Source organism: Macrosteles quadrilineatus, unplaced genomic scaffold, assembly GCF_028750875.1.
Source record: "Macrosteles quadrilineatus isolate MER2022 unplaced genomic scaffold, UCM_ALF_1.0 Scaffold_9__3_contigs__length_116548681, whole genome shotgun sequence".
NCBI lineage: Eukaryota > Metazoa > Arthropoda > Insecta > Hemiptera > Cicadellidae > Macrosteles > Macrosteles quadrilineatus.
In genome coordinates this window covers 46,230,665-46,256,587 of record NW_026542602.1, presented here as the reverse complement: position 1 = coordinate 46,256,587, position 25,923 = coordinate 46,230,665, and the positions used below count along the sequence as shown (strand labels likewise).

Here is a 25,923-nt window from a genome sequence, read left to right as displayed (position 1 = left end):
GTGAAATAGTTTTGTACTGGGAACTAATATTGCTTTCCACCTCATAAATCTTTATTGGAATCAGAGAGATGTTACCATCATCTGTTTCCACCATTTTGCCAAATACCACCTTCTCTGTTTTCCCAGCAGATCTTCCTAAAAAATAATGTATACTTTAGTAAAAATACATTTTCAAGCAGTAAAACACCAATTTCACAAATGATTGGAAAATACTACTTCAATAGGCTAATTTAAATAATTAATTTAACTAGAGAGAGTTAGTGTAAGTAATTTATTACTAATTCAATTATAAAGACCTTAAGATTTATAAATATATATATATATTTATATAAATAAAAATTAATCAAGTAAGTAATCGCTTTTTTTGATGGTATTCCATAACTCAAGAACGAGTACACCGAATTGGATGATCCTTTTTTGTTGTGTCCCTTAGTGCCAGGAGAAGGTTTTTATATAAGAAATTTATAATGCATCCAAACATTATTTAGTAATTTGATTTTGAAAATTAAAAAAAATTGCCTTTACATTAGCTCACTCACTTCAACCTGGAGGCGATTGAGCATAGCGAACGAGCTCATCTTGAAAATGACGAGCATTTGACATAAAACCACATTAGGACAGGGCGACGTCTGTCGGGCCAGCTAATATTAAATATTTTATTTTAAAGACATTTTTAGGAATATTGGAATAAAGACCTTAACCATACACGTACTTCATTCAGAAAATACACTGAGTACATTGAACAATATTATGGGTAAATGTTTGTCAAAATGATGTATTATTTATTTACTAAATGCAATAATCCTAGGTACAGATATTTTATACAGAATAACAGATTACAGAATAATAATTAGAATAATAATTAATAATTAGAATAATAATTAACAATTACAGAATAATATGGTCTACCGGTAGGTATATAACATTCATGCAATCAAAATTCTAGCTTGCATCACTGTTCTATTTATTGATACAATTGTTGAGTAGACATGTATGATCATAAAGATAAAGGTGAAACATAGATATATTAGATAAGAGACATTTTATCATCAAAGCCGATTGTATAACAGACCTCTAAATTAATTTAATATATTGAGATAAGAATGCCCATTACCTATATTTGATTAAATAACTTCTTGATCAGCATCTTACGTGTTATTAAATTTACGGAAAGTAAATGAAAGATACGTCCTATAACACTTAAAACATATATTTACGCTTATACTGTTACTCACAAGACTGTAAATATACAAGAAAGATGGCAAGTGGTGATCGATTTTGATTGGACACTCCAATCATCATCAGACCAGATTGGGCAACAGATGATTGATGATCACAGATTGGGTCTGAGGATGATTGGAATGTCCAATCGAAATTGATCACCACTTACCATCTTTTTTTATATATTAACCGTCTTGAGAGTAACAGTATAAGCGTAAATATATGTTTTAAGTGTTATAAGACGTATCTTTCATTTACTTTTCTATATTTTATTGATAAGGTAAATCTGATCAAAGAGTTAGTATTGTTACAAACATAACAAGATTATGTAGTTAATTAATGACTTTACAAACTGAATTACAAAAGAATTAAATAAAAGTGTTTTGTGTCAATAAAAATTCTAACTCTAATGGGATGCAATAAATAGTATACTGTCTTGAATGATAATTCTTAACATTGGTTTATAAAAAAAAAGTAGTTACAGTTTAACATAAATATTTACTAACCACATTAATAATCACATATTACACTAATTCCCCAAACTAAATAATCATCAATAATTATTAGAAGTAGGCCTAGTAAAGTTATTAGGAAGTTAGTAAACATTAACATCGGACATTTGTTAAAACTACAATCTCTACACTCAACTGGTAGTACCATTAACATTTTCCATTTATATTATTTTGTTCTATTATTAATATCACATAATGCATGAGTGGTAATATATACCTATATGTTGTGTCTAAATATTATATTATATATTTAAGGCTGGTATATATTTTAAGGCAAAGGGGAATGAAGGACGAGCTTTGAATTAATTATATAATGCTAACAAATAGGCACGGGCCTAGGGGCACAACAGGCTGTAGGTTTGTTGGGGGCTCAAGGTAGAAAAATTTTCCCTCAAGGTAGGTGAAGAGGGGAGCATCATATGCAAAGCACCAGCCTGACGCTAAATCATGTCCAAATTAGCCTACAGTAAAATATTATATAATTTCCTGATTAGCATCAAGTCCTCTTTTGATGGACCTACTTTTGATTGAATGCATAAAAGATAAGACTAAAATAACACACAAAATATTAAACAAACCTAGTATTAAATTATATTTACTTAAGCTTATAATTTCAATGATTTAACAAAAGGAACATAGGATCACGTTAAAGGAATCTTCCACAATAGAAATTGAAATTGCTCTAAAGATTATTTTCTGCTAAAAGGAACTTATAAGATCAAATAAATAGCAGCTTAAACTGGAACTGAATAGGCCTACTATTCACAACTTAAGGCTTGTCACACACTGCGTCCGGTCCGGTAAAATGGGATCAGGCATGCCGGAATAGGTAAATTCGAAAAACATTAATTTAAATGGAAGTCCCCACACTGCATCCAGTCCGGTGCGTCAGGTACGGTCCGGTAAAATTATTTCAGATGAGAAGCGATAGGCTTCAGGAAAGCTTCTGGCGGCGGAGAGCTCGCGCATGCACAGACAACCACATGACCACATGACTCACCACATGACAGTGACAGTAGGCACTGACAGTAGCAGCAGACGTGGTTTTCTATTGATTGTTTACGCTGTACGCTTTGTTACAAAATGAAGTTCCATAAATTTCTCGAAACTCATCCGAAAATACTGAAACAAACATTTTGCTGTCCTCAATCAAATGTGAGAACAAGGTATGAAATCTCCCTAATTTATTCTACTTGCGTTTATACTGTGCACCCTTCTTGTTGATTAAACACACTCACAGTACCGCTGTCCTCGCATAGACTGGTTGCCTGAACTGGAACGCCTGATGCAGTGTGTGGAAATTTTCCGGAACCGGCGAAAAACACTGGATCAGAATTAACGGGGCCGGATGCAGTTTATGACGAGCCTAACTTTATATTCTTTAGACAAATTGCATGACCATTCTCTTGCTTAGACTACAGACTAGACACTTCAGAATATGTTGAATGATGTTAGTTTTTACAAGGATTAAATTATTTTTGTTAAAATCAAGGATTACCTGAGTCGTAAAGAGTGCATCTTTGCACTATACTGTTAAAAGACTTTACACTTTACTGAACAATTTGAATATATCACTGCCTTTGACAGCTTTTTCAACCAAGAAATGTTTGAGTTTAAAAGAAAGATTAGTTTTGATAGCAGCCTGTTACCCATAAAATCCTTATAATCTAGACCCTTGGACCCTACGTGCATCATTTGCTAAACTATTTTGATGTTAGGGATAATAAAATTTACTCATAAACCCAGCAGCCATCCTTAAGTTTTGGATACTTCCCATGTTTTTTAGCACAATGAACTCTTACGGCAATTGGTGATCGACCTTTGAAATCACAAAAGATGCAATGGTGTTTCTTGCATATGCTTCGTTTATGGCGCAAATAGGAGTTTTCCGAATCAAAACTCTCTCCACACTCATCACACTTGTATCTTTGAGACTTGTGATCTAAACAAATTTGAGTTGGCCTATCAGTAGCTTTAGACTTTAGGCAGTGATGTTTCTTGTGAGATTTGGAGGAATTGAATAGTTTGTTACACACAGAGCACTTGTACTTATCCTCTTCAATATAATTTAAGACTTTTCTTCCTGTTGTTTGCATTTCACTATGAGTTTGTGTGGAATCAACCGTTGCAACATTTCCACTATAAACTTCATTAGCTAATTTATTCTGTGTATCATAGTTTTCGGCGACTGTTGAACTACCTTGTGATCCTTCTGAACAAGTTGATTCGTTTGGTGCTATTTGTTCAGTATTATTGTCATTAGACATATCTTCATCGGTTGTAAATGTTACTAACTCTTCAATCAAGTCTCTTAGAGGTTTGGCACAAAGGTATTTTTGACTACATTCTCCGGCGTCTGACAAATTAGGTTTTTCGCTCTGCAAACTAAAGTCTTCTTGATTTCCTTGTAGGGTTTTTGTGTTGGATTCTGTTTGAGTCTTTGAAGGTGTGTTAAGAGGTATTTTAATATGTTTGCCCTCTTCCTGTTGAAGTTTAAATTTCTCATCATAAATTGGTACCAATAGTATTCCTTCCGATACTTTTCCGACAATTTGTTGGACAGAGAGTTTGTCTGGATACTTTTTCTTACCTGAAATAAGAAAAGACTGAAGTTTAAGTTGAAAGACTAATAAAAGCAGTCATGTAAGTAATGCAATTTATTGAGAATAGAAAAAAATCTGTTAAATTGTAAGTTTTATGCCACATTGGTCATATGAATATGATGGTTATTAACTGTTAACTAAGTTTAATGTAATTTAAATATGTAATACTTTCCATTTTAGTTTAGTACCAATGTGTTAAATGCAGTTTATTTTTATATACACTAATTTCAAGTTAGTTAAAATTTGATCTTGAATCAATGTCAAAAATTTGTATCACTAGATACGAATTCAGCTATTTCATTTTGAGATTATTTCACTCAAGGTTATTAGTTATTTTTCTAACAGTTGTTGACAGAAAGTTATAGATAAACAATTTGTTTCCACAGATAGGGAATTCTGGGTGTTTTAGTTATTACATATACATACCGTACTCAATTGGTTTAAAAATAAATTTTTCGAAGAGCAAAGCGTGGAAATAGTTAAACTAAAATTAAAAAATATTTTTCATGAAAACGTGATCTTTCAAACTTACTAAATTCTTCTATTTTTCATTATCCAGAAAGACCTGCATTCTTTACAATAATATTATATTGATTGTGAATTAAATGATATTTAATAATAATTAATTGTTTGTTCAATAAACAAAACCATTACCTAACAGTATGGAATCTTAAGAGTTTTAGATTGTTAGGGAGTAGGATTTTTCCTCTTTCTGTAAAACCTATCAGGATCAGACACTAATTGTTTCTAAAAGGCATTTAATTAAGTAATAAAATAGCTGAACAACAATTATGTAAAAATACAAAAATTAAAACAAGAAAGAGTTTTTATGAAAACTGTAGCATAAATTTCAAATACAATAACACATAATTAAAGCGGAGTTAGGTTTTTGTGAAAGGAAAACTCATGTTTTAATGAAAAAGTTATAATCACTTTTCAAATAGCTAAAGGATTAATTAAATATATTAATACCTTATACCTAAATCTCTAAAATTACTAACTTATCTAGGCTACTACTGAAAATATCCAAAACCATAATAAATAATAATGTTCCATGAAAAATATAAAAAGCCGATCTTAGATACAAAGAATTAAGCTAGTACTAGATCAAATATTTACAACTAACCTGATCTAAGATAACCACACATTTTCAAGTAAGCATAAAATTTGCAAGTTACTTACTCTACATACAACTTTTAGTCATAATTAAATAATAACATATGATACTGAGTGGTTAGTACCGTAGATTGCTTTAATTATTTAGGTTGATGATTTAATTTCAAGAAGAAACCCCTCTGAACCAAGTTGCAAGAAATATGGATGATATTTTTTATTATTATTTATATTACAATAGATGGGCATTTTTAAGATGAGAATTCAAACAGCTATCTTATTTACAACTTTTAATACCCCCTCCCCCCAGGCATTCAACCAAACACAAGTACAGAAAATAAAATACGTTTTAAAACAAGACATAAACAAATTAACGAAAATAAATGCTACAAAATAATTATATGGAGTACCATATACTATTTAAATCCACAGTGATAGTAAAAAATGTATCAATTGTAATATAAACAAAAGGCCTTGACCTACAATAGAATCTTGATTATTTAACCTGAACTAGCTGCAGCAAGATAGGTTAAGTGGCAAGGACAGACAATACGGTCAGACATTTTGAAATTTGTTGAAAAGTTACTTGGATACTTGGAGTGTATCGCATCAGCGACGTGGTCGTAAGGTTTTATACTTTTCTTGCTATTAATGTATGTATGGATTCATTTCGTCTTCAGGGATTCACATGGCCTGGACATATATTTTATTAACACTGTAGTAGGCCGCTTGACTTAAATCTGTTTTTAGCAGGTGAAATTGTTGATAGAAGGCTCTTGCATGATGTACTGAGGCAATTTATTGTAAATTTTTATATTATTGAAGTAAGGGCTCTTGCTTGCAATTGTGGATTTTACTTGAGGTACATGTGGATTTGTTGCTTTTCTTGTATTTTAATTGTGGACCATGCTGTTAGTTACAAAAATATTGGGATTCTTCTTAAAACGAGCAATGCGGATTCCAATATAAAGAGAGACGGAAGTGTGAGAATGTTTAGTTCTTGAAACAGAGGTTTACAGTGTGTCCATCTAAGGACTCAGTTAACCGAAGATCGGATAATCAAGACTCTACTGTAGTTGGCATTATTTGAATATTTATAATCCCAGAAACCTAACTATCTGTGATTTTGACCAATGCTTAACACATTTTTCATGTGTAAGTGTCAAATAAATATGATCTAATCTTGTAAAATAAATACACATTCTGTTTTATGAGTTTTAATAGATCCAAGTGCCATCTTCATTCAAACGCGGAATTATCTTGTGCTGATTCATCATATGAACTCTGACGGCAGTTGGGCTTCGTCCTACATATTCACAATACAAACACTTCTTCATCTGGTTTCCACACTTTATTTTGTGGGTGTTTACAGACTGTTTCGATTTGCAAGTTTTGTTGCAATTCTTACACGCCCACTGATTGTTTACTTCATCAAAAGTAAACAATCTGGCAACACTTTCTTCGAGAGGAGGAATTTTTGACCTCTTAGATGTTTTGCTTTTACCATCACCTTTCTGCTTACTTTGACGGGGTGTTTGGATGTTCTGAGATTTTCCACATTGATGAGTGTGAATAACAATGCTTTGTTTTTTTGTGTAGTTTTTACCACATTTTTTACAAGTATATTTGTTTGTTTCACTGTCAAACTTGTAATCGTCTGTGTTTAAGCTTCCTGATTTTCTTCCCTTTTTTTTGGGAACAAGAGTGAAGGACTGGCTTACTTCTATAGCACTTTGGTCGATTGTTGTTAATTCTTCTTTTGGAACAAGAGTGAAGGACTGGCTTACTTCTATAGCACTTTGGTCGATTGTTGTTAATTCTTCTGTAGCCACGTCAACTTCTTGAGCTACTGTTCTTACAAGTTCATCTTGGTCTACTGCTACAGCTTCAATGGACTGCAAAGTTGGAAGTTCTTGAATCACTCTGTTTTGATCATCAATGACCACAACAACTTCTTGCTGGTCATTTAAAGTAACAAATACTTTTTTAATGGATTCTTCAATCTCTTCGGAGACTTCTTTCAACAATTTGCTTGTTTCAGATTCACTTTGTGTCGCAAGTTTGATGGCTTCAGCTATGGCTTCCTCGTCCAGATTTTCTTTAGATCTTGGTCCGGTGGTTTTTTGCACTAGAAAAATTACAGATATTAGAGTATAATGTTGTTTTAAGTCAGTATTTAAAAGATTTAAGTTTAGTTTGGAATGTGAAATATGTGAAAATATGAATAAAATAGTATATTACGTTACTAGCCCGGTAAGTGGTGTTTTACCTTGCGACGCCTCTCACGTGATTTTCGTGCGAGTACAATAAAGCTTTCCGGGCGAGTAACATACCATACTTTACATCATACTGCACAGAAAAATTAGTACACTTTAAACTCATAACACAATTTATTTAAGACATAACAAAAATTATAATATTTTTATATTTTAGAAAATAAAATAGGCCATTGCAATTAGCTGTTTTTTTCATCAGCAGACTAAGCGCACGGTAAAAGCTCATGGTAAGCGCTGTAGTGTACAGTAAAAGTACATTACATTACTATTTTTATGTGTAGGCCCGTGCCGTCAAAGGGCAACTTTTCAGCCTAACAATACGGATGGAAAAGTACCTTTTTCTATGTCGTATGATGTAAAAAAACATAAATTAATATGTAGTCAGAAAAAGGGAGTAAACATACTAACCTTCCTGATGTGGTGTTTTACTTGTAGAATTTGTCTTCCTAATTTTGATAATCTCGACAGATTTCCCCAAAGATTTTACTTGAGTGGGCTTGTCTGAAAAAAAAGAAATGTTAGAAAAATGCAAAGGAAAAACTTGTTGACAAAATAAAACTTAATTTAAATGGATAAACTTATAATCTTATTTTATATTTTTTGGACGTTGATTACTCAATTAACTGTTTATTTGCAAACAAGTATAAACAAAATTGTGTGTCAAAACTATTTGAACCCAAACACAAAAATCAATAAGAAACAAAAATAAAAATCAATCAGTATTTGAGATAATTTATTGAGTAAAGAAATTCAATACTATATTCATACAATTTTTTTAAAGTAAAGTAAACTAAATAAAAAATACCATAATTAACAAACCCCTCATAATTAATAATTCTGAAATTTTATAAGTACCTTTCTGCAATTTGTCACATACTCTCAATTATCATGTTCACCAGACGACCTTACAGATCATGGAAAGAAAGACTTACGATACAAATCTTTTGTTTAGCCTCTAGGTTACAATAAAAAACATTTTTCAGAATACTCGAAACATTTATTTTAGCAATAAAATTTCCGATAATATACAAAATAAACATAGGAATAATCTTATAGTATAATTACTAGCAGTGCATTTAAAAAGTCAGCATCAAAATCATCTATCATTTAATCAAAACAAAACTTTCATAGTTGATATTGGAAAGGATTTAGCTGCTAAAGCTGGATATAGGTTAAAACATGAACATGAACTTTATTCACGAATATTGTTTTAACATAAAACAAAAAAAATACTTAAAAAATAATTTAAAATTTACAAAAGATATATAAAGAAACGTGTATTGTTAAGAAAAATTAGAGCCAAGGATACCAATTAAAAATTTACAAAAAATAAATTAAAAAACCCCACCGTAGCAAACCTGCAGACTATGCCAGCACTTGATAGACTAAACAGTTTAGAAATTACAGAAATAAAACCCAAAACAAAACACAAAAAAAACAAAACACAAAACAAACAAAACAGAGAGGGAAGATTTCGGTAAGCGAATGAAGTCAAGTAAGTAACCTATAACGTCATGCTTAAAGGTACTTTGATTTCTTAAGACTGTTGACCGGCAAAACACATATTTTTCAAGCGCCCCTTTTTTGAAGGCAAAACTCCCAGAAATCACCTCTTAAATGATGAAATACAATTTTTAAATAAGTATGCCACGAGTAAGTATAAGGTACGACATACTTCAATTAACAATTACGAGTTTAAGGTTAGTCTTCTTTAATCAAATTACATTTTTTAACTGAAGAGACACATTAGTTGGTTAAAAGAAGCTAAATTTAAACAATCAATAACTATAATTTGTATCAGTGGCAGCTTAGTTTTTTTTTTATTCAGTCAAAACAAACCTTAAAATTGTACAATTTAAAATATACATTGAACCTTTAAATACTGATAGAAGTTGACATCGGACATCCCATTTCCAAATTAAACCTGTTGCCAGTTTTAGACTAAAAATAGATAAGCCACCAACAGAAAATCATGATGTTAATTTCTCATTTTTGATGAGTAGGCCTACTTCAACTTATGAACCTTGCTTTGGAAGCACAGCTTATCGTAAAGTATGGCTTCTTTTTTGTCACATCATAATATCATAACCTCAAGGAGGAAATAGTATTTCAATGTTGATAAACTCTGCGAAAGGCTCATTCAATTATGTTCTTTTTTAACAATTGGCTGTAGATGGTACCTATGGATGGGATGTCTACTACATTAATCTAAAGCTAATATACATACATATCATACATAGATACCGATTCGAAAATATTAATATATCCATTTATGGTCTTGCGTAAGTCGAGGCCAGCAGTTATGTTTTCTTCCCACATGAACTCGCACAGCTATGGCAGATCTTGCTTTGTACCTGCAGAATGGACAATTGTGACTCGGGGCTTTCCCACAAATATAGCGTTGATGGCCAAGCAAAGATCCTCTGGTTTTGAAAAACTTGTTACACTTCTTGCACTTGAATTTTTCTTCGTCGTCATCAAACTCGTAGTCATTATCATGCCCAATAAAGCTTGGATCAATTTCAACTTCTTTGGAATCACTTGTAGAACTTTCCCCAGTTTCAGAGACTGAATTCATCATTTCCTGATCTAATTTAGTTTTCTGTTCTTTCCCAAACTTTTTTGGTATTTTCTGAATGCGCTTCTTAGTCTTTGTGATCACTTTTCGATCATCACTTGTTTTTAACTTGATTTCATCCGTTTGGACATTTTTCAAACGTATAGTTAATGGGATATCCTCATTTGCCTGAATACTGCCTAATGACATGCTTTTTTCAGGACTAGGTGTTTGGGTTTCATTTAAATTATGTCCAACCTCTTGGGAAGTTTCTGCACTTGTATGTAATCCCAATACGGATAAGAAACTCATGTTTTTCTCTGGACTACAAAGGGTTTGGGTTTGATTTAAATTATATTCCTCTAGGGAAGTTTCTGCCCGTGTATGTAAGCCCTCTACAGACAAGAAACGTTCAGCTTTTTTATTCTCAACATCCAAATTTGTCAATTCAATTGTTGTGCTATGTTCTATCACTTTAGTTGAACAGCTTGGTATATCCTCTATAGGTGTTACTAAAGATTTTGAGTTTTCAGAACTATTAAGAACTACAACAGTTATTCCCATTTTACTTTTCACAAATTCATTGTTGGATATCAGCTCTGAAATTGGCAGGTTCTGTGCAATCACTTCGGTTGACTTTTCTGTCCCCGTATTTACAGCACTCGATTCTGAAACAATAAATGACAAGTAAATATCAAAATATTTTTTTCTGTGAATTATTTTTGATTACAATTTAGTATTAACATTAAAATACTGTACTATACACATAAAAGAAGTACAGTTTGACTTATTCAGCTACCATGTTCAGACATACAACTTTAAATATTTAGTATTCTATTCTAAGTGTAAGAGAGACAATTTACAACATTGACATTAGAGAAACCTAATAGGACATTGACAGTTCCCTTGAACACATCAATCTTAACTTATGCACCTTCAAGAGTAAAACACTTATTAAGTAACTTAACTTAAAATGTAGCTTATTACGGTGAAAGACAAAAATAATAATTTATTTTGTATGCGAAGAAATGTAGATTAATCAGTTGACCTCTCCATTTTTGTCAAATCATAATATGTAAAATTAACACAGTAATATGAACATATTTTTCCATTTTAAAATCAGAGTAAATGGCAGAGTAATCAAATTATATTTTTTCCAAACAATAAAATAAGATAACTGAAAGAAATTTCAAAGATGGCAAAGAAAAAACGATTTTGAATACATTTACCATTTTTCATGAGTCAACTTCAACCTTTGGCTATTAATACAACTTAGTATAATAAATACAATATTATTAATACAATTAATTCTTCAGTATCCAATAGTCAATGCTTCAACCCAACTTGTCAAATTCTCCAGCTTATAAAACTAATTAAACTCATTCGGACTCAATTAGTTGTTATTTAATGTCAACTGAACTGAATGTTACTGAACCATTCATGTCATAAAAACGTTAAGTAAAAACTGTTCAAGGGAAAAATATTGACCAGTCACTACTAAAAAACTGTATTTCAGTGTTAAAAGTTATAAACTGTTTTAAAACTATAACCTAAAATAAAGTAGAATCTATAACAAATTTATTGTCATGTTCCTATTCATTGCATTGAAAATAGATTGTCAGCTTTCTATGTAAATACTAAACTCATAACCAAATTTAAATTAAACTTGTGCGAACAATGATGCAAATTATTTTTTCACTTTAGACTGTACATGAATGTTGGGATTTCGACAAATATAGCGCTGATGTATATCCCAAGAACTTTTGTACACAAACAACCTTTTACAAACATTACACTTTATTTTTTCTGGAAATTTATCATCGGATGACTGTGATTTTTCTTTTGAGGATGAACCATTCTCGGATGCGACAGGTCCGAATATATCACTACGGACTGATATTTTCTGGCTATCTTCTTGTAAGTATTCAACGTTCTCCTCCTTTACAAGGACTTCAAGCATATCTTCGACCCCATCAGAAACAGATTCTTGTGATCCAATGCTTTTCGGGTGATTTTCTTCAACATTTGAGTTGTTTTCTGTTGAATTATGTGATGTGTCTGAAATTGAAAATGTCATTAAGTGCATTGTGAGTGAGTGATACGTTGGTTGCTGATTCTTGGATCTTTGATAAATCTACATAAAATAATATACTTGACTGATCAATAAATTAAATTTTAAGGATGTACTATTGATTAAAAACTTAACTAAGACTAAAATTTCTACATAAAATTAAAACTTTAAATACAATTCGAATAGTTTAAAGGTGTGATCTAATAAAGATAGTAAATTATTTACTTAAAGTATACTATTATAAGTCATAAATAGTGTACGGTAAACTAAAAGTTATTATTCAATTTAAATTGAAGATGTAAATATAATTTGTTTTGTTTTGTCAGACAACTAATATTTTATTATATTAATTAATTTTAGACAATGGGATTCAAAACTATGCCATGAATAAAAAAAACATTTTAGAAAAAGAGTCAAAAGGTTAAGTCCGGGGATACATGGAAACTAAAATACTATCATGGTTTGTTATACTAGTGCATTCTAAAGAAAATATTTTAAATGGCTAATATGCTGGTTGCCTGTAATTGAGTGTAAAATAAATGGTTACCAAAGTCAGTTTGATAAGTCTGACATCCTATAAGACATATTATAATAACTTTGAGGGAACAGGCTGCCTAATATTTTAAGCTGAATGAATGCAATGTGAGTGTAAAAAGTTTGAAATCCTAATGATGACTTACATTTATTTGATATTTTTACTAGCCTTTATAATCTGCATTATGAGGTGTATAAAAAATGAGTTTACTTACTTGCCATTTAAAAAAAAAAATTGCTTAGTATATTCAATATTTAGGCAAAAAAGCTGAAAGGTAAATTGTGCAGGTTGGTATTTAGAATATTATGGCAAAAAATCTTTATTTTGAACTCCATGCAATAACACAAATCATTAACAGCAATAAAAATATACTCGGGAAATTTCACAAAAAATGAATAATTCTTTAATAAATAACTCATAATATATTAAATAACATATCACAGTTTTATAATACTTAATTTTCTACTTACAGCTATGTTTCAGAGAAAATATTTGTATGGTTACACTCCTGGTGCATAATTTGAAGCTTGAAGGTATAAGCTATAGCTAGAACAGAGCTAAAGTTCAAATAAAAGAGTTAAAAAAATTCTATCACATAGAATACACCCTAAATTGACCTTATAAATACAGGCTTTTTGATTTAACAACAGTTTGACAAAACGTGACACAACTAAATGTACCGCTGTAAACTATTGTTGCTGCAGTTTACAGTTTTTAAAATCTAGAATACACTATTCAAGCTATTTAAAGTTAAATGAATGGGTTACCAAAACAATTTTGTAAACTTAATATTTACGTTAAATTTGCTTAATATAATCTGTTCTTTCGTTAATCCAAAAGTTCCAGGAGCTCGCTGGTCTAGTGATAGAGAGCATGACTTAGGTCTCTGAGGTCCAGGGTTCAAATCCCGCCAATCACCAATGGATTTTGTCGATGTGATAATGCGCGATCCTCTATAACTAGCCTGAAGTATTTTTAAAACAGTTTCGGGCTAGAACCTAGTGTCCTGAGATGTGAAAGTGGGGCATAAACAAAAATCCAAAAGCCCCCCAACTTGGATCTCTAATTAATCTAGGTTATTGAGGGTTTACTCTGACCCAACTGTTCAGTAAGTTAAAGAATACCTACACAGAATTTCCTAAGTTGCTTTAAAGTTTTTCCTTCTGAACACTCTTAATGGACTTTTAAAAATATCGCTTCTAACCATAATTCTTCTCAATCCTTCTGGCTGAGAACATTTGGTTTGTTTTTCCACCTCTTCCTTTTTTTGAACAACATTATTCGTTTGGCTTACTCTACAACATTTGTCTGTCGTGTTTATTACGCTAAGACTAGATATGGATTTGTTACTTTCTACAAGCTTCCAAACTTGATTCTCTGTTGTAAAGTTTTCCTTCTTCAATGAAATCTTTATCACTGGCCTTCTTGATTGTTTACACTCTGATTTTCGGTCATCTAAAAGACCACAAATAAACAAATTAGTAAACACTGAGATGTTGGTCTTATACACTCCATTCCACATTAATCGAACAGTACAGAGCATTCATACGTAATGTATTTCAAACGGCTCGGCAATACTAACTGTCTTAAAAATATAACTCACAAAATGCTCCTTTACTTTTTCCCTACAATTTGTAATAGCCTACTACACCAATCTTGCCTGTCCAACATACTGTAAATCTAATATATAAAATTCTCGTGTCACAGTGTTTGTCTGTAAACTCCTCCGGAACGACTTCACCGATCGTTATGAAATTTGGTGTGTAAATTCTGTAGGTATGCGAATCGGACGTAAACTATTTCCCGTTTCGAAATTTTTAAAAGGGCTCCGCCCCAGTGGCTCTGGAGTTTCCCATGTTAACCTTATGAGAAATGGAATTAACGAATCTTAACAGCTGTTTCAATTAAACAAGTTGGTTCTGTTCTATGATGTTCAATAGCATTAAAGTTACAAGGATTACCAACAGGGTGCAGCACTATTATTTCTTTTACATTTATGACAACAGCTAATTTGCAACCAAAAGGTGAGTGAGCGTAGCGAACGAACTTCAACCTGGAGGCGAGTTAGCGTAGCGAACGAGCTAACCTGAAGGCAAGTGAGCGCAGCGAACGAGCTCCAACCTAAAGGTGAGTGAGCGTAGCGAACGAGCTCCAACCCAAAGGTGAGTGAGCGTAGCGAACGAACTTCAACCAGGACGTGATTGAGCAAGGCAAGTGAGCGCAGCGAACGAGCTCCAACCTAAAGGTGAGTGAGCGTAGCGAACGAGCTCCAGCCCAAAGGTGAGTGAGCGTAGCGAACGAACTTCAACCAGGACGTGATTGAGCGATGCGAACGAGATCATCTTGAAAATTAAACGTAACGGTACTTTCTTTCCATCGGTCTGTCTTAGGGGAAACCTATAACTTAGGCGATACGAAGTTCGCCGGGTCAGCTAGTGTCTTTATATATTTATTAAAAAATCATAAAAGTACAACAATCAGCAAAATATTTTTAGCTCCTTCATCTCATGACAATGCGATGATATTTATAGTAATATAGAAGAGCCTCGATAAAAAAAAATCTTATGGAGATTATCAAATAAGACTTGTTATCGAGGTTGACTTATCAAGGTTTGCAATAACAGGTACCGGTACTGTAACTAAAGGTAGGTAATGTAAAATCGAAGGTATTTGAAAATGACGCTTGTTATCAAGGGGTATAAGTTTCTATGTACTATTATCTTTTATAAGACCTATACTGGACGGTGAGAGGAATTAAGTATAAATGTCCCATAAAATTAGCTTTACACATGTTAGTTTCTGAATGTATAGTCTGTTTAAGTTTTAAACACCATGAATGCTTAACTGCAATTAAAGATTGAATGTTTTAAAACTTTAAATACCTTGGATTGGGATTTACTATTGATATTAGTCCATTCTATCATATAAGTCAAATGAGAATTTTATAGGCTTCATATAATGTAATACTTGGTTTTTTAGGTGGTATCTACTTGTTGTTTGAGCTAAGGAGAACATTTTAAAGCAGAAAATATTCAAACGAGTTTCTAAAACGATTTTAATCAACACTGCCATTCACTTTCAACTCCATATGAACACCATGACGATACTTCAAATGCTTCCTAAGGTTTTCTTTCTGCTTGAAGGGGTGTGAGCAGAATTCACACGGAAACTGAGGTTCTTTTTGGCACTCGTAGCGGAGATGTTTCACCAATGTCTTTTTGTACATGTAAAGACGGCAACAAAGATGGCACTTAAACCTCTTCACGTGATGAACGTCTGGAAGCACCATAAATATTAACAAACACATTCAATATGGGGTATCGAATCTTGTATTTCCAGAAAAAAATTAAATGGAATAACACTGTGGAATAAATTTGAATAAAGATTTTTAAGTATTACAGTAACTTATGTAACAAAATTTATGTCTACTGCATGTGACAAATTATCGTGTGTTTTTTTTACACTAAAAACTCATGCTTTTTAGATTTACAATTAATTGTGACCAAGAAATTAATTACAAATCCTTTTACTGAAGAGGCAATTTCGTTGTTTAACAGTTGACAGAGGTAACACATAAAATTAAAATAGCAATACTGTAAAGCAATTCTGGCATAGACAGATAGCGCTGGACCAAACCTAAGTTGACCCTTAATAATCAAGAATGACTTTATTTTATTGTTATTGTTGTGAACGGAGTATATTGAATACAGTGACCATGAGTTATGGACTTTAAAAAATGGCTGGAATAGTTATTGTTTTAACGTTTTATATAAATGTAAAGAAAGTACCCTAACTTGTTTGTAGGCCTGATTAAGTTCATAAATGAAATATTAAATGCATTTATTCTATTGTACAAGTTAATTTGCTCACTACCACAACTGTTTGACTGCTATGTTGCTTATAAGGAAAATAAAAACTATGTTACAGTGAGCCTAAATAAACAATTTAGTTAAGACAAGCAAGAAGGAAATAAATGACTCCCAACTTACAATTATTAAATTAAGTCTTAACATTCCAGACTGCCAAATTTTGTAGCAGCAAATAATTGAAGAGGAATCTTAAGTCACTGGATATTAAAAGAAAAAGGCACTTTGAAAGTATCACATTTTAAGAGATCAGCAGATATTCATTAAATTATGTTCAGGAATGTACAAATTTATTCTTCATTTAGGCCAAGATGTGCTTCGTTCGGTAAAATGTATATGACTCATGCACGAGCACACACAGAACTCAATCATCTTGAGCACTGTTTTATCCATACAGATTTGATTTTGGGTTTTAAACTAATTAATTCATTGTTACCATTTTGAAAATGTTATGAGTATTTTTTCATGCTTCATTTACATCTTGAATACTTGAACAGAACCGGTGTGGATCATAAACATAAACAAATGACGTTTTTGGCCCGAAAATAAACATTATTAAATAATGTTATTGAATTTTAACATTGCTCAAATGGAACAGTCTAAACCATATGTTAATGCTATTAGTATAGGAGTCGGGCCAGCAACGTGATTTGTTTATGTTTATGATACCTACCGGTTCTGTTCAAGTACTCCTGGAGTCTACTATTAGGCTACCTTATTACTGTATATTTTAAGCACTCAATTTAGAAAATTTTAATGTTATAAATAGCTAATATCTAGGCAATATGTTTATCATGATGATTTAGTTGATCCCAGTGTCTTGTCATGGTGTGGCTCTTCACATTGCCCCGTTGTTTAGCTCGATACGGACAAAACTGACAGGAAAATTGCGGTTCTTTTTTACATTCATAGCGCTGATGTAAAACTAAAGTTTTCTTGTACATATATGAACGACCACAGATGTCACACCTAAGTTTCTGCTTAAATTCAGAACCTGAAAATAAATGAGATTTGAATAACTCTATGAATTAAGAAACAATCAGCGTATTCGATAAATTTTATGAATTGCGTTTCTTCAAACCCCATAGTTTAGCATAAGCTAATTCTTCATGGAATGGTAAGACTGGTACTAGTAAAGAGCACAATGATAGGAAAAAGCAATAGGAAGAAGCATAAATTTAGTTTAGACAAGTTGCCTATTGGAGTAGAAAGTTTTAAAGCAATACAAGCTACAAAGCTATATTTCATATCCTGGAATTTTGTAAAATAAAATATGAACAACCATTCCATAGCCTCCTCTAACACAAGGTCGAGGCATTGGTGTATGGCAACATCGCAACCATGTCTATTGCCATGGTAACAACAGAAATGACAAAAGTGTAAACATAAACATTTCCTATACTATCCATTATAAATTAGGGCAACAGATGATTTGATGTGACGGAACAGTAGTGTTGCCACTTTTGTCCCTCCGCAGCCTTATATTAGAGGAGGCTATGACTATTCCCATTCTTTGATACTGTATCTGCACCATCGGGTACCATTTGTTGAACCTGTTTTAAAAGTCATGAGTAGTAGATGGACAAATGTAAAATACATTCATGTTACCAAGTTATAAACTAAAACTTAATATTTCACTAGGCTTACAGTGTTTGTTGATAGGCCTATATGAAAAAGTGAAGAGTGAGTGTTAGGGCTACATATTCAACATAGGCTATTAGACTCTGCAAGTTAGAAATAAATGTGAAATTTGTGTGTGAAAAAATACCTGTGATAACATATAAAAAATTTTAATAAGTAAAAGAACAGTGTAAACCAACTCATTCGCCATCAAATAGTAAAACTCATATCTTTATGGACGCAGCGGACGTGTAACTGAAGTGAAGCCTTGCGTTTGGTCTTGAAAGGGCAATGTGGACAGGCGTACGATGGTGGTTTGCCGCACTCGTGACGTTTATGAAGCAAAAACGACTTCTTGTAACCATACTTCCGTCCACAATCACAAATAAATGGTTTCTCGTTAAACAGTAAATTGCCTGTAATCATGAGAACATTAGACATTTCATGAGCATTTTGATCGCACCAATATTTTATACACCTTTGTTTATTGAGGTAAATATACTTCAAACGTTTTATGAGTTTTGTACGATTCAAGATTAAAATGTTTAATTTACTGAAAACTTACCTTTGAATTATGTGTAATGCTCGTAATCCTTAACGTTGGTAAAACTCCTAAAACTTTCAACTGATATGGAGAATTATTTTGGGGCTGTTTTCATTCAATTATCAATAGTTCTGGATTCAACAAGAAAAAATTGTAAAAAAACGCAAGAATAAAACTAGCGGTAATTGTCTCCAGCTGATCGATCTGGTATTTGATCTAGGCTATAATAACTTAATTAACTTAAGTTACCTGGATATTCACAATGAGTACCTAAGTAAATTTAATTATTATCTCAAATTTATAAATATCCCTACCAATTGTTGAATGTAGGCCTATAGGCCTAATCCAAGAATTAATTGGGAAAAAGATCAATTTCAACACAAGAAATAACCATAAAATGAAATTTCCATAAAGATTAGCAGATATCTAAAATTATATTAAAGGAAAATGATAGGAGGCCTACTTCATTTTACCATAAATTCCCATCCAAAGGTACAACACCAAAAAAAATGGTAGGCCTACAGTCAATTGAAGTCATTTGATTGTACCTAAGTCTTAAATATGCTATTGGTGATAAATTATGAAATTCTATTTAACTTGAGGCTAACTAACTATAGGCCTACTGGGAGATTATACAATAGGCGTTCAAGAAATTTAGGCAGTTTTAGGGAAATGAATCTATCCCCTCCACGTCTAGATCCTACCATTAAAACATAGCTCAACAGCTGAGATTTGTCAAAATGTCAATCAGCTGCAACATTAAGCAGAACAGATTTTTGGGAGAACTTCCCCTCAATCCGCCTTAATTTTGTGAACCGACTGTAGTTAAAGCCAGGTTTTCCCATGCACAGAGCAGGAACGCGGAGCAGTCCACTCTCCTCATGTTTAGGTAATTTAATGGTAGGCCTACCGGTCTACTGTTTTCCTAGGGGCAGAGCAAAACGCCATTGAAATCGCTTCTCCCCATTCCGCAGTCCACTTCCGCGCTTTGGAAACCCCGGCTTAGGATGACATGTACCGGTATCCAACTGTGAGACAATGTTTAATGACACACGGATATATTGAAAAATATAAATTTTTATTGAACAGAAATATGCCTTATACATTTGTATAAAGCAAATAAATAATCTGAAAACATTAACTTTTTCTGCTGAACACATAACAATATAACAACATACACAAATAATAGAGAAATCTCATTAAAATGAAACTAAAATCTCTACGTTTGACCATTTTCAAACACCTGTTCAACGCCCATACGTTGATTTGCCCAGACAATTGATCAATATTTTTTTCACAGATGTTTATATTATTCCAAAATAGTTTATACCTTACCCAATTACCGTAAATAAATAAATTTAAACTATCATAGTCTTGGCGTCACAGCCCCTTTCAATATCAAATCAAATCCTCCTCATCATATGCAAACTCAATACGACTAGGTTACTAAATTACCACTAGGCCTACTTCGTATATTGGATCAGTTTAAGAAAAAATTTTAATTTTAAGGAAAATGTGTGTCTATTGTGCTCAACGATTGACTTAGACCAACCAGAAGAGCTTTGAAGTTAGCCTAAAGCCTCATTCCCAAATTTAAAGTGAACAATGTAAATTGCCTACTAATTAATGCATATTAAGTTTTTATCAGATTTCTTCAAAAACCCTTTCTCGCTTATAGGCTTAAGCCTCGATTCCATGACGTGTGGCGTGATACGGTACCACTTGATCAAGGGCTTGTATCAATACGTGTCGTGGGAACAGCATGTCCGTGGTCCGTGTAGCGGTACGAGGTGGTTTGTTTAGGTCCGAATTGTTTCCGCCCGAAGTCGGTAAACTCATGAAACATCAAAGGACTGTGCCTCGTGTTTGGTGCAGGGAGGTTTTCTCCCAGCCCATCGGTGGCTCTTGAAACGTACGAACCAACACACATCGCGGTAAGAGTACATTTGAAAAGATTTGCATATTCATAAGTTAGATCAAGGACATCTGTGGTATCGCCCTACAACGCGTTGTGGAAACGAGACTCAAACCTATAAGCAAGGAATGGTTTTTAAGAAATCTGATAAAATTATTAAGCATTAATTAGTAGGTAGGCAATTTACGTTGTTTCACTCACTTCAAAATTACTTACTTCAAAGTAAGTTATTATTTACTTGGCTGTAGTGAAACTTTTAGACAGGGTTTTGGATGGGAATTTCCTTAGGATGTGTAAACAAATGTTAAAATACCGGTACCTAAGTTGCAGTAGCTTTGAGCTCAATTTTGCCTAACAGGATTAATTGATATAGGCCTAGGCTAGGCACGTGCGGAAGGTGCAACTTTACAGGGCCCTGCTCCGCGCTTGGCCTAAGCAATCCTGCTTTGAATGTTTGCACTGGGCCCCCGCACCACCCAAGGTCGGCTCTGCATAAGGCCTAACTTAGACCTATTCCTACCCATAACATGACACTTAAATCAAAATCTTTAACTTATCTTCTTAGGTCCATCTAGGCCTATCAAAATCTTAGGCTAACTTCACTCTTAAGACAGTGTTTCATAGACAATATTGACAGGCAACCTATGTGTTCAAATTACCATGACTAAAAATCTTCTAGATGGGTTACGCTATACCAACCTTGCTATTATTTTCAGTTAGGACACACATTTTAAGGTTATTAATGCCTAACCAAAATGAATTAAGTTACGCTGGGTTGATTAAATTTGTCTTATAAAACTAATTTCACCTGAATGTAATGTTAATAATGCTGATGAGGAAACTGTATCCCAAAACTGCATTCCAGATAGTCATATAACACTGCACTTAACCTAAAAACTGTATTGTAATACAGATCACAGCTCACGTTCATTGTGGTATATAACACGGCAAAAATAACATCCACTGTTGCATTCAAAAGAAAAATAATTTAGATATAGCTGGTTTTAAAAGAAATCAACCGTTAAATATTTGCAAGAAGGGATCAACGAAGAACACCAACTACCAAAACAAGCACAGCACAGGAGCAGGAGCTAGAGCTATTAATTGAATTCTCAAACGAAAACAAAAACAAACTGTAACGTAAACAGTGTTGCCAACCAACCTCTTTGATTTTCCCCGCACGAAACGACGGAAATCCTCGATTTTCCTCGCAAGGATTCTAAAATTACTCGCAAAATCCTCGCTAGCATCAAAGATTAAAATAATTTGAAATTTCCCCATATTTACACGATTATATACGTTTCCAAATTTTCTTTTTTTACTAGAGGGGCTATATAACCGAACATACATGCATAACCTATTGTACTTGAAAAATTATGGGGTTTGGTAAATAGTATGAGTGAGGTCTTGCCATAGACCAACCAACACAATGGAATTATAATCTATGATTTAACGCATGCATTATAATCAATGGTAAAAGTAGGTTTTCCATCCCTGAACCCTGATCCTTTGTAAAATCTGAATAATAGTACTTGTAGTTCATCTTGGTTAATTTGTGGGTGTGCTTATGACAACGTCGAAATTCTTTAACAAATCATAAACTATTTTTTATATTTTTATTTTAGGGTATGATAATTCACTTAAGGTTGTATTAAATCACGGCCACCTAAATAAGAAAAACCCTGTGTTTATACGGTACCTGAAAAAATACAGTATAAATTATATAATACTTATAACCTTCATCAATAATAATATATTAGTTATTAGCTTTGAAAATTGGTAATTACATTATAAATCATTCAGATGGGGACGCCACCTAGGTACTTTTTTTACACAAATTTGAGTGAAAGATGAGTGTAGAATGGTGTGAGATGATCTGGGTAACTTTGTTACTGATGACAAAGCTATTTCATCAGACAGGATAATTGATTTAAAGCCCAATCTATCTATCTATATATTAATAGGCAAGCACGTTTCTTTAAAACCTTTTTTCTCAGCTCGTGTGCATCGTAGGGAAAATCTATGCATACCGTTAGAAAGATATTTTCCTGTGGAAGTGCAGAATCCCTTTAAAAATTAAAATAGGCTCAAATATAAGCACAAAAAATGGATTTGAAGTTAAAAAAAATTAACATGGGCTTTATGGGTTGCCATGTTGGCAACGAAATAACAACAAAATATAAACAGAAAATCAAAACAAATGGAAGAAATTACAATCACATGTTTTATTTACAGCGTGGGGTGAAAATAGAGAAGCCTGTACCTTTACATTCCATCCCCATGTTAAAGTTGTCACCAGTTTTTTTTTTTAAATTAAATTCGTCGTAGTTTATGTGAGCCACCAACAGATTGCGCTGATCTAAAATGACTAATTTCTGTCGGATACACGATGTTTTTACCAAGTAAAACTTATGGAATGACTTATTATGAGCTATAGCAACTGTTATGACCCATCAACTTTGTCAGCAACAATTAAAAAATAAGGTAGAAAATAGAATTTAAGACACACATTCGGTGACTGGCTCACACAACTGTGTGTTTAAAAAAAATTGCGACATCTGGTCCATATAGATGGGATGTCTACTTCAGTATCCAATAGTCAATACAAGATTACAAGTTTTTGGTCGAGTTTTCGACCACTGGACGACCACTTGTCATTATGAATAGCTGAGTAATAAATCATAATTTGTTAGGTTTTAATAATTTCACTACGTAGGCCTAATTGAAAGAAAATTTGAACTGAAAGCAACCAACAAACGACAAGTTTCTGTACAGGTGAAAAAGCTAAAAAAGGTGGGGTAGTTTGTTGTTAAACACACATCGGTCCCAGTCATATCCTCACAACAATAGTTCAATTCGAATTCACATTCGCTTCATGATTACAGGCTTATAGCACGCGCTCAGCTGAGTTGACATGACAGCGACAGCTGGAGCTGAGCATAGAATTACTTCACTTCACTTCACCTCAGTCCAGTTTCCAGTTCGGCAGTTAGTTCTAAGTTCACCCTCATTTCATCGTCTTCTTCTTCATCTACTTGTTCTTAGATCTTGATTGGTTGATTTATTGATTGATTGACTTTTTTCAGTTGCGGAAACTGTTCTTTCAATGCTTAGATTCAGAGGGATTTTCAATATATTTTTAAACAGACCCAGGCACTGAGAATACTCGATTATCAGAAAAATCCTAGTTGCTTTACCTGAAAATCCTCGAAAATACTCGCAAAATCTGAATCCTCGCATAAATCCTCGCAGGGTCTGGAAATCCTCGAAAAACGAGGATTTTCCCCGCAATTGGCAACACTGAACGTAAACTCAAACTGTATTGGATTGGAATCAACAGCTGGTTGGAGGCTTCACCTGATTTTTGTAGAATAGAGACAGACATTCAGAAAAACGTACGAGTCTATTTTGCAATATGAAACAGTGGTCACACTTTTGTCTTTTTCCTATATTGAATCGTTATAAAAGTCGACTATTTAAGTTAAATCTTATAGAAACTAAACACTTCTAATATCCTACTTACTTTGCAATAAAAAGCTACGCAGTTCATCACGCTTATCCTTCACTCACATTTGGGTTAAAATACTAAACTAGGTGGCGGTCCCATCTCAATGATTGGTACTTGATAAAAAAAAAACCTCTTGAGAAACAATAATAAAATTGTTTGTACATGTAATTTTACTAACATTATTGTTTTGATCATAACATTTGAAAGACACCATCAGTTTACATTGTATAATTTGATATATAGTTATATCATAATTATTAGTTTGTTAAAAATTAGAATGGGTGGATTTTTATACACCCTAACAAAACTAGACGTAGCTAGTTGTTTGTGTATGTTGCTAGAAAGTTATTGATACAGTTAACAACTTTTTCCTCCTTTATTCAGTCTCTTTATTTTCTACATTCTACAACCCATTATTATTGGTCTTGGACCCACAAAAATATTCACCTTTGACTAATAGGTACTACATGTAACAAATATAATAGTATTAATAGTAAATCTATATCTGATTGCCATGTTGAACTAGTATATGAGTTTTTAGATTTCCTCTCAGTTTTGCGCGGAAAGGGCACATCATACACTGAAATTGGGGGGGTTTTCCGCATTCGTATCTCCGGTGTTGCGTGAGCCCCCTCTTGTGACGGTAACTGCGTCCACAGAAGCATGTAAACACATTTAAAGCAGTGCTTCCCCTTCCCCTCCCTCTGCCACTTGCCCCTGACTGAGTCAACCAGATCCCTGCAACCAACATGTAGTCAATATTTTAGACACATGAAGAACAAAGGATAAAAGAAAGATTTCATCGTCCGATGTTTTAAGAAGCTATAAAACGTTGATAGTGTATGGTTTTGTTTTGATCTAGAGTATGTAGCCTATTAAAAAATAGCGGTTGCGAAATGGATACCTATATGACGAGAACAAATATGGCTAACTATTTTCTATCGGAATTACTGTTCAAGGAATTAGTGTAAATGTGTCCTTTGTCGGCTGTATTAGGTGAGAGTTAATCCCAGATAGCGAAATTAAAAACCAAATATATAAAGCACAGGTCACACTAGGCTGGCATCAGCGGCGAATTGAAAGAAGTCCCGACTGTCAGCTTAATGTGACCACAAATTTCGCAGCTGACACTGAGCTAACTCAGCCTGGATTGGTGAGCCGATGATACTGGTGCCAGCTGCTGATCACCAGCGGCTGGCGAACAGCCTAGTCTGACCTCGACCCGTGCTTAGGATGAAGGACAGAAGCAGCCTAAGTCAGCCTAAAAATTAAGCCATTAAGGTCTGATTCAAGTATTGTGATTGTAAATTGATGCATGGAGTATATATATATATATGGATTCAAGGTTGTATTTTTTATAAGACGTTATAATTTAAGTCTGAATAAATATAAAATTCTTCAATCAAGGTAAAATCATGGCCAATTCAAGCAGAGTCAAAGTCATATAACAAATATAATTTAATAAATGTCAAATAATTGCACATTTAGTTTGTTGGGATGATCCACACTGTAGGTAATTCATAAGAAAAATCACATAGTAACATTAAAATTAACATTTTCGGTTTATAAAATCTGAATTCTA

General features: G+C 33.0%; 1 protein-coding gene across 7 annotated transcripts; it reads right to left on the bottom strand.

Annotated features, from left to right (window-relative positions):
• Positions 1-42: 42 nt before the first annotated feature.
• Positions 43-22,092, bottom strand: LOC129002338 (longitudinals lacking protein, isoforms F/I/K/T-like). Of its 7 annotated transcripts, none has more exons than XM_054430072.1 (3): positions 21,642-22,092; positions 8,134-8,226; positions 5,252-7,577 (listed from the first exon to the last, which is right to left on the bottom strand). In XM_054430072.1, the coding sequence occupies exons 1-3, from the start codon at positions 21,691-21,693 to the stop codon at positions 6,667-6,669; spliced, it is 1,056 nt and encodes a 351-aa protein (XP_054286047.1). In that variant the 5' UTR covers positions 21,694-22,092; the 3' UTR covers positions 5,252-6,666. The 7 variants fall into 7 exon arrangements, 2 of the variants coding, with proteins under 2 accessions (XP_054286047.1, XP_054286048.1); XR_008491570.1 differs by lacking the exons at positions 5,252-7,577; positions 8,134-8,226 and adding exons at positions 11,806-12,340; positions 14,017-14,343 and having other exon boundaries at positions 21,642-21,698; XR_008491572.1 differs by lacking the exons at positions 5,252-7,577; positions 8,134-8,226 and adding an exon at positions 43-135.
• Between the last annotated feature and the right edge of the window lie 3,831 nt (positions 22,093-25,923).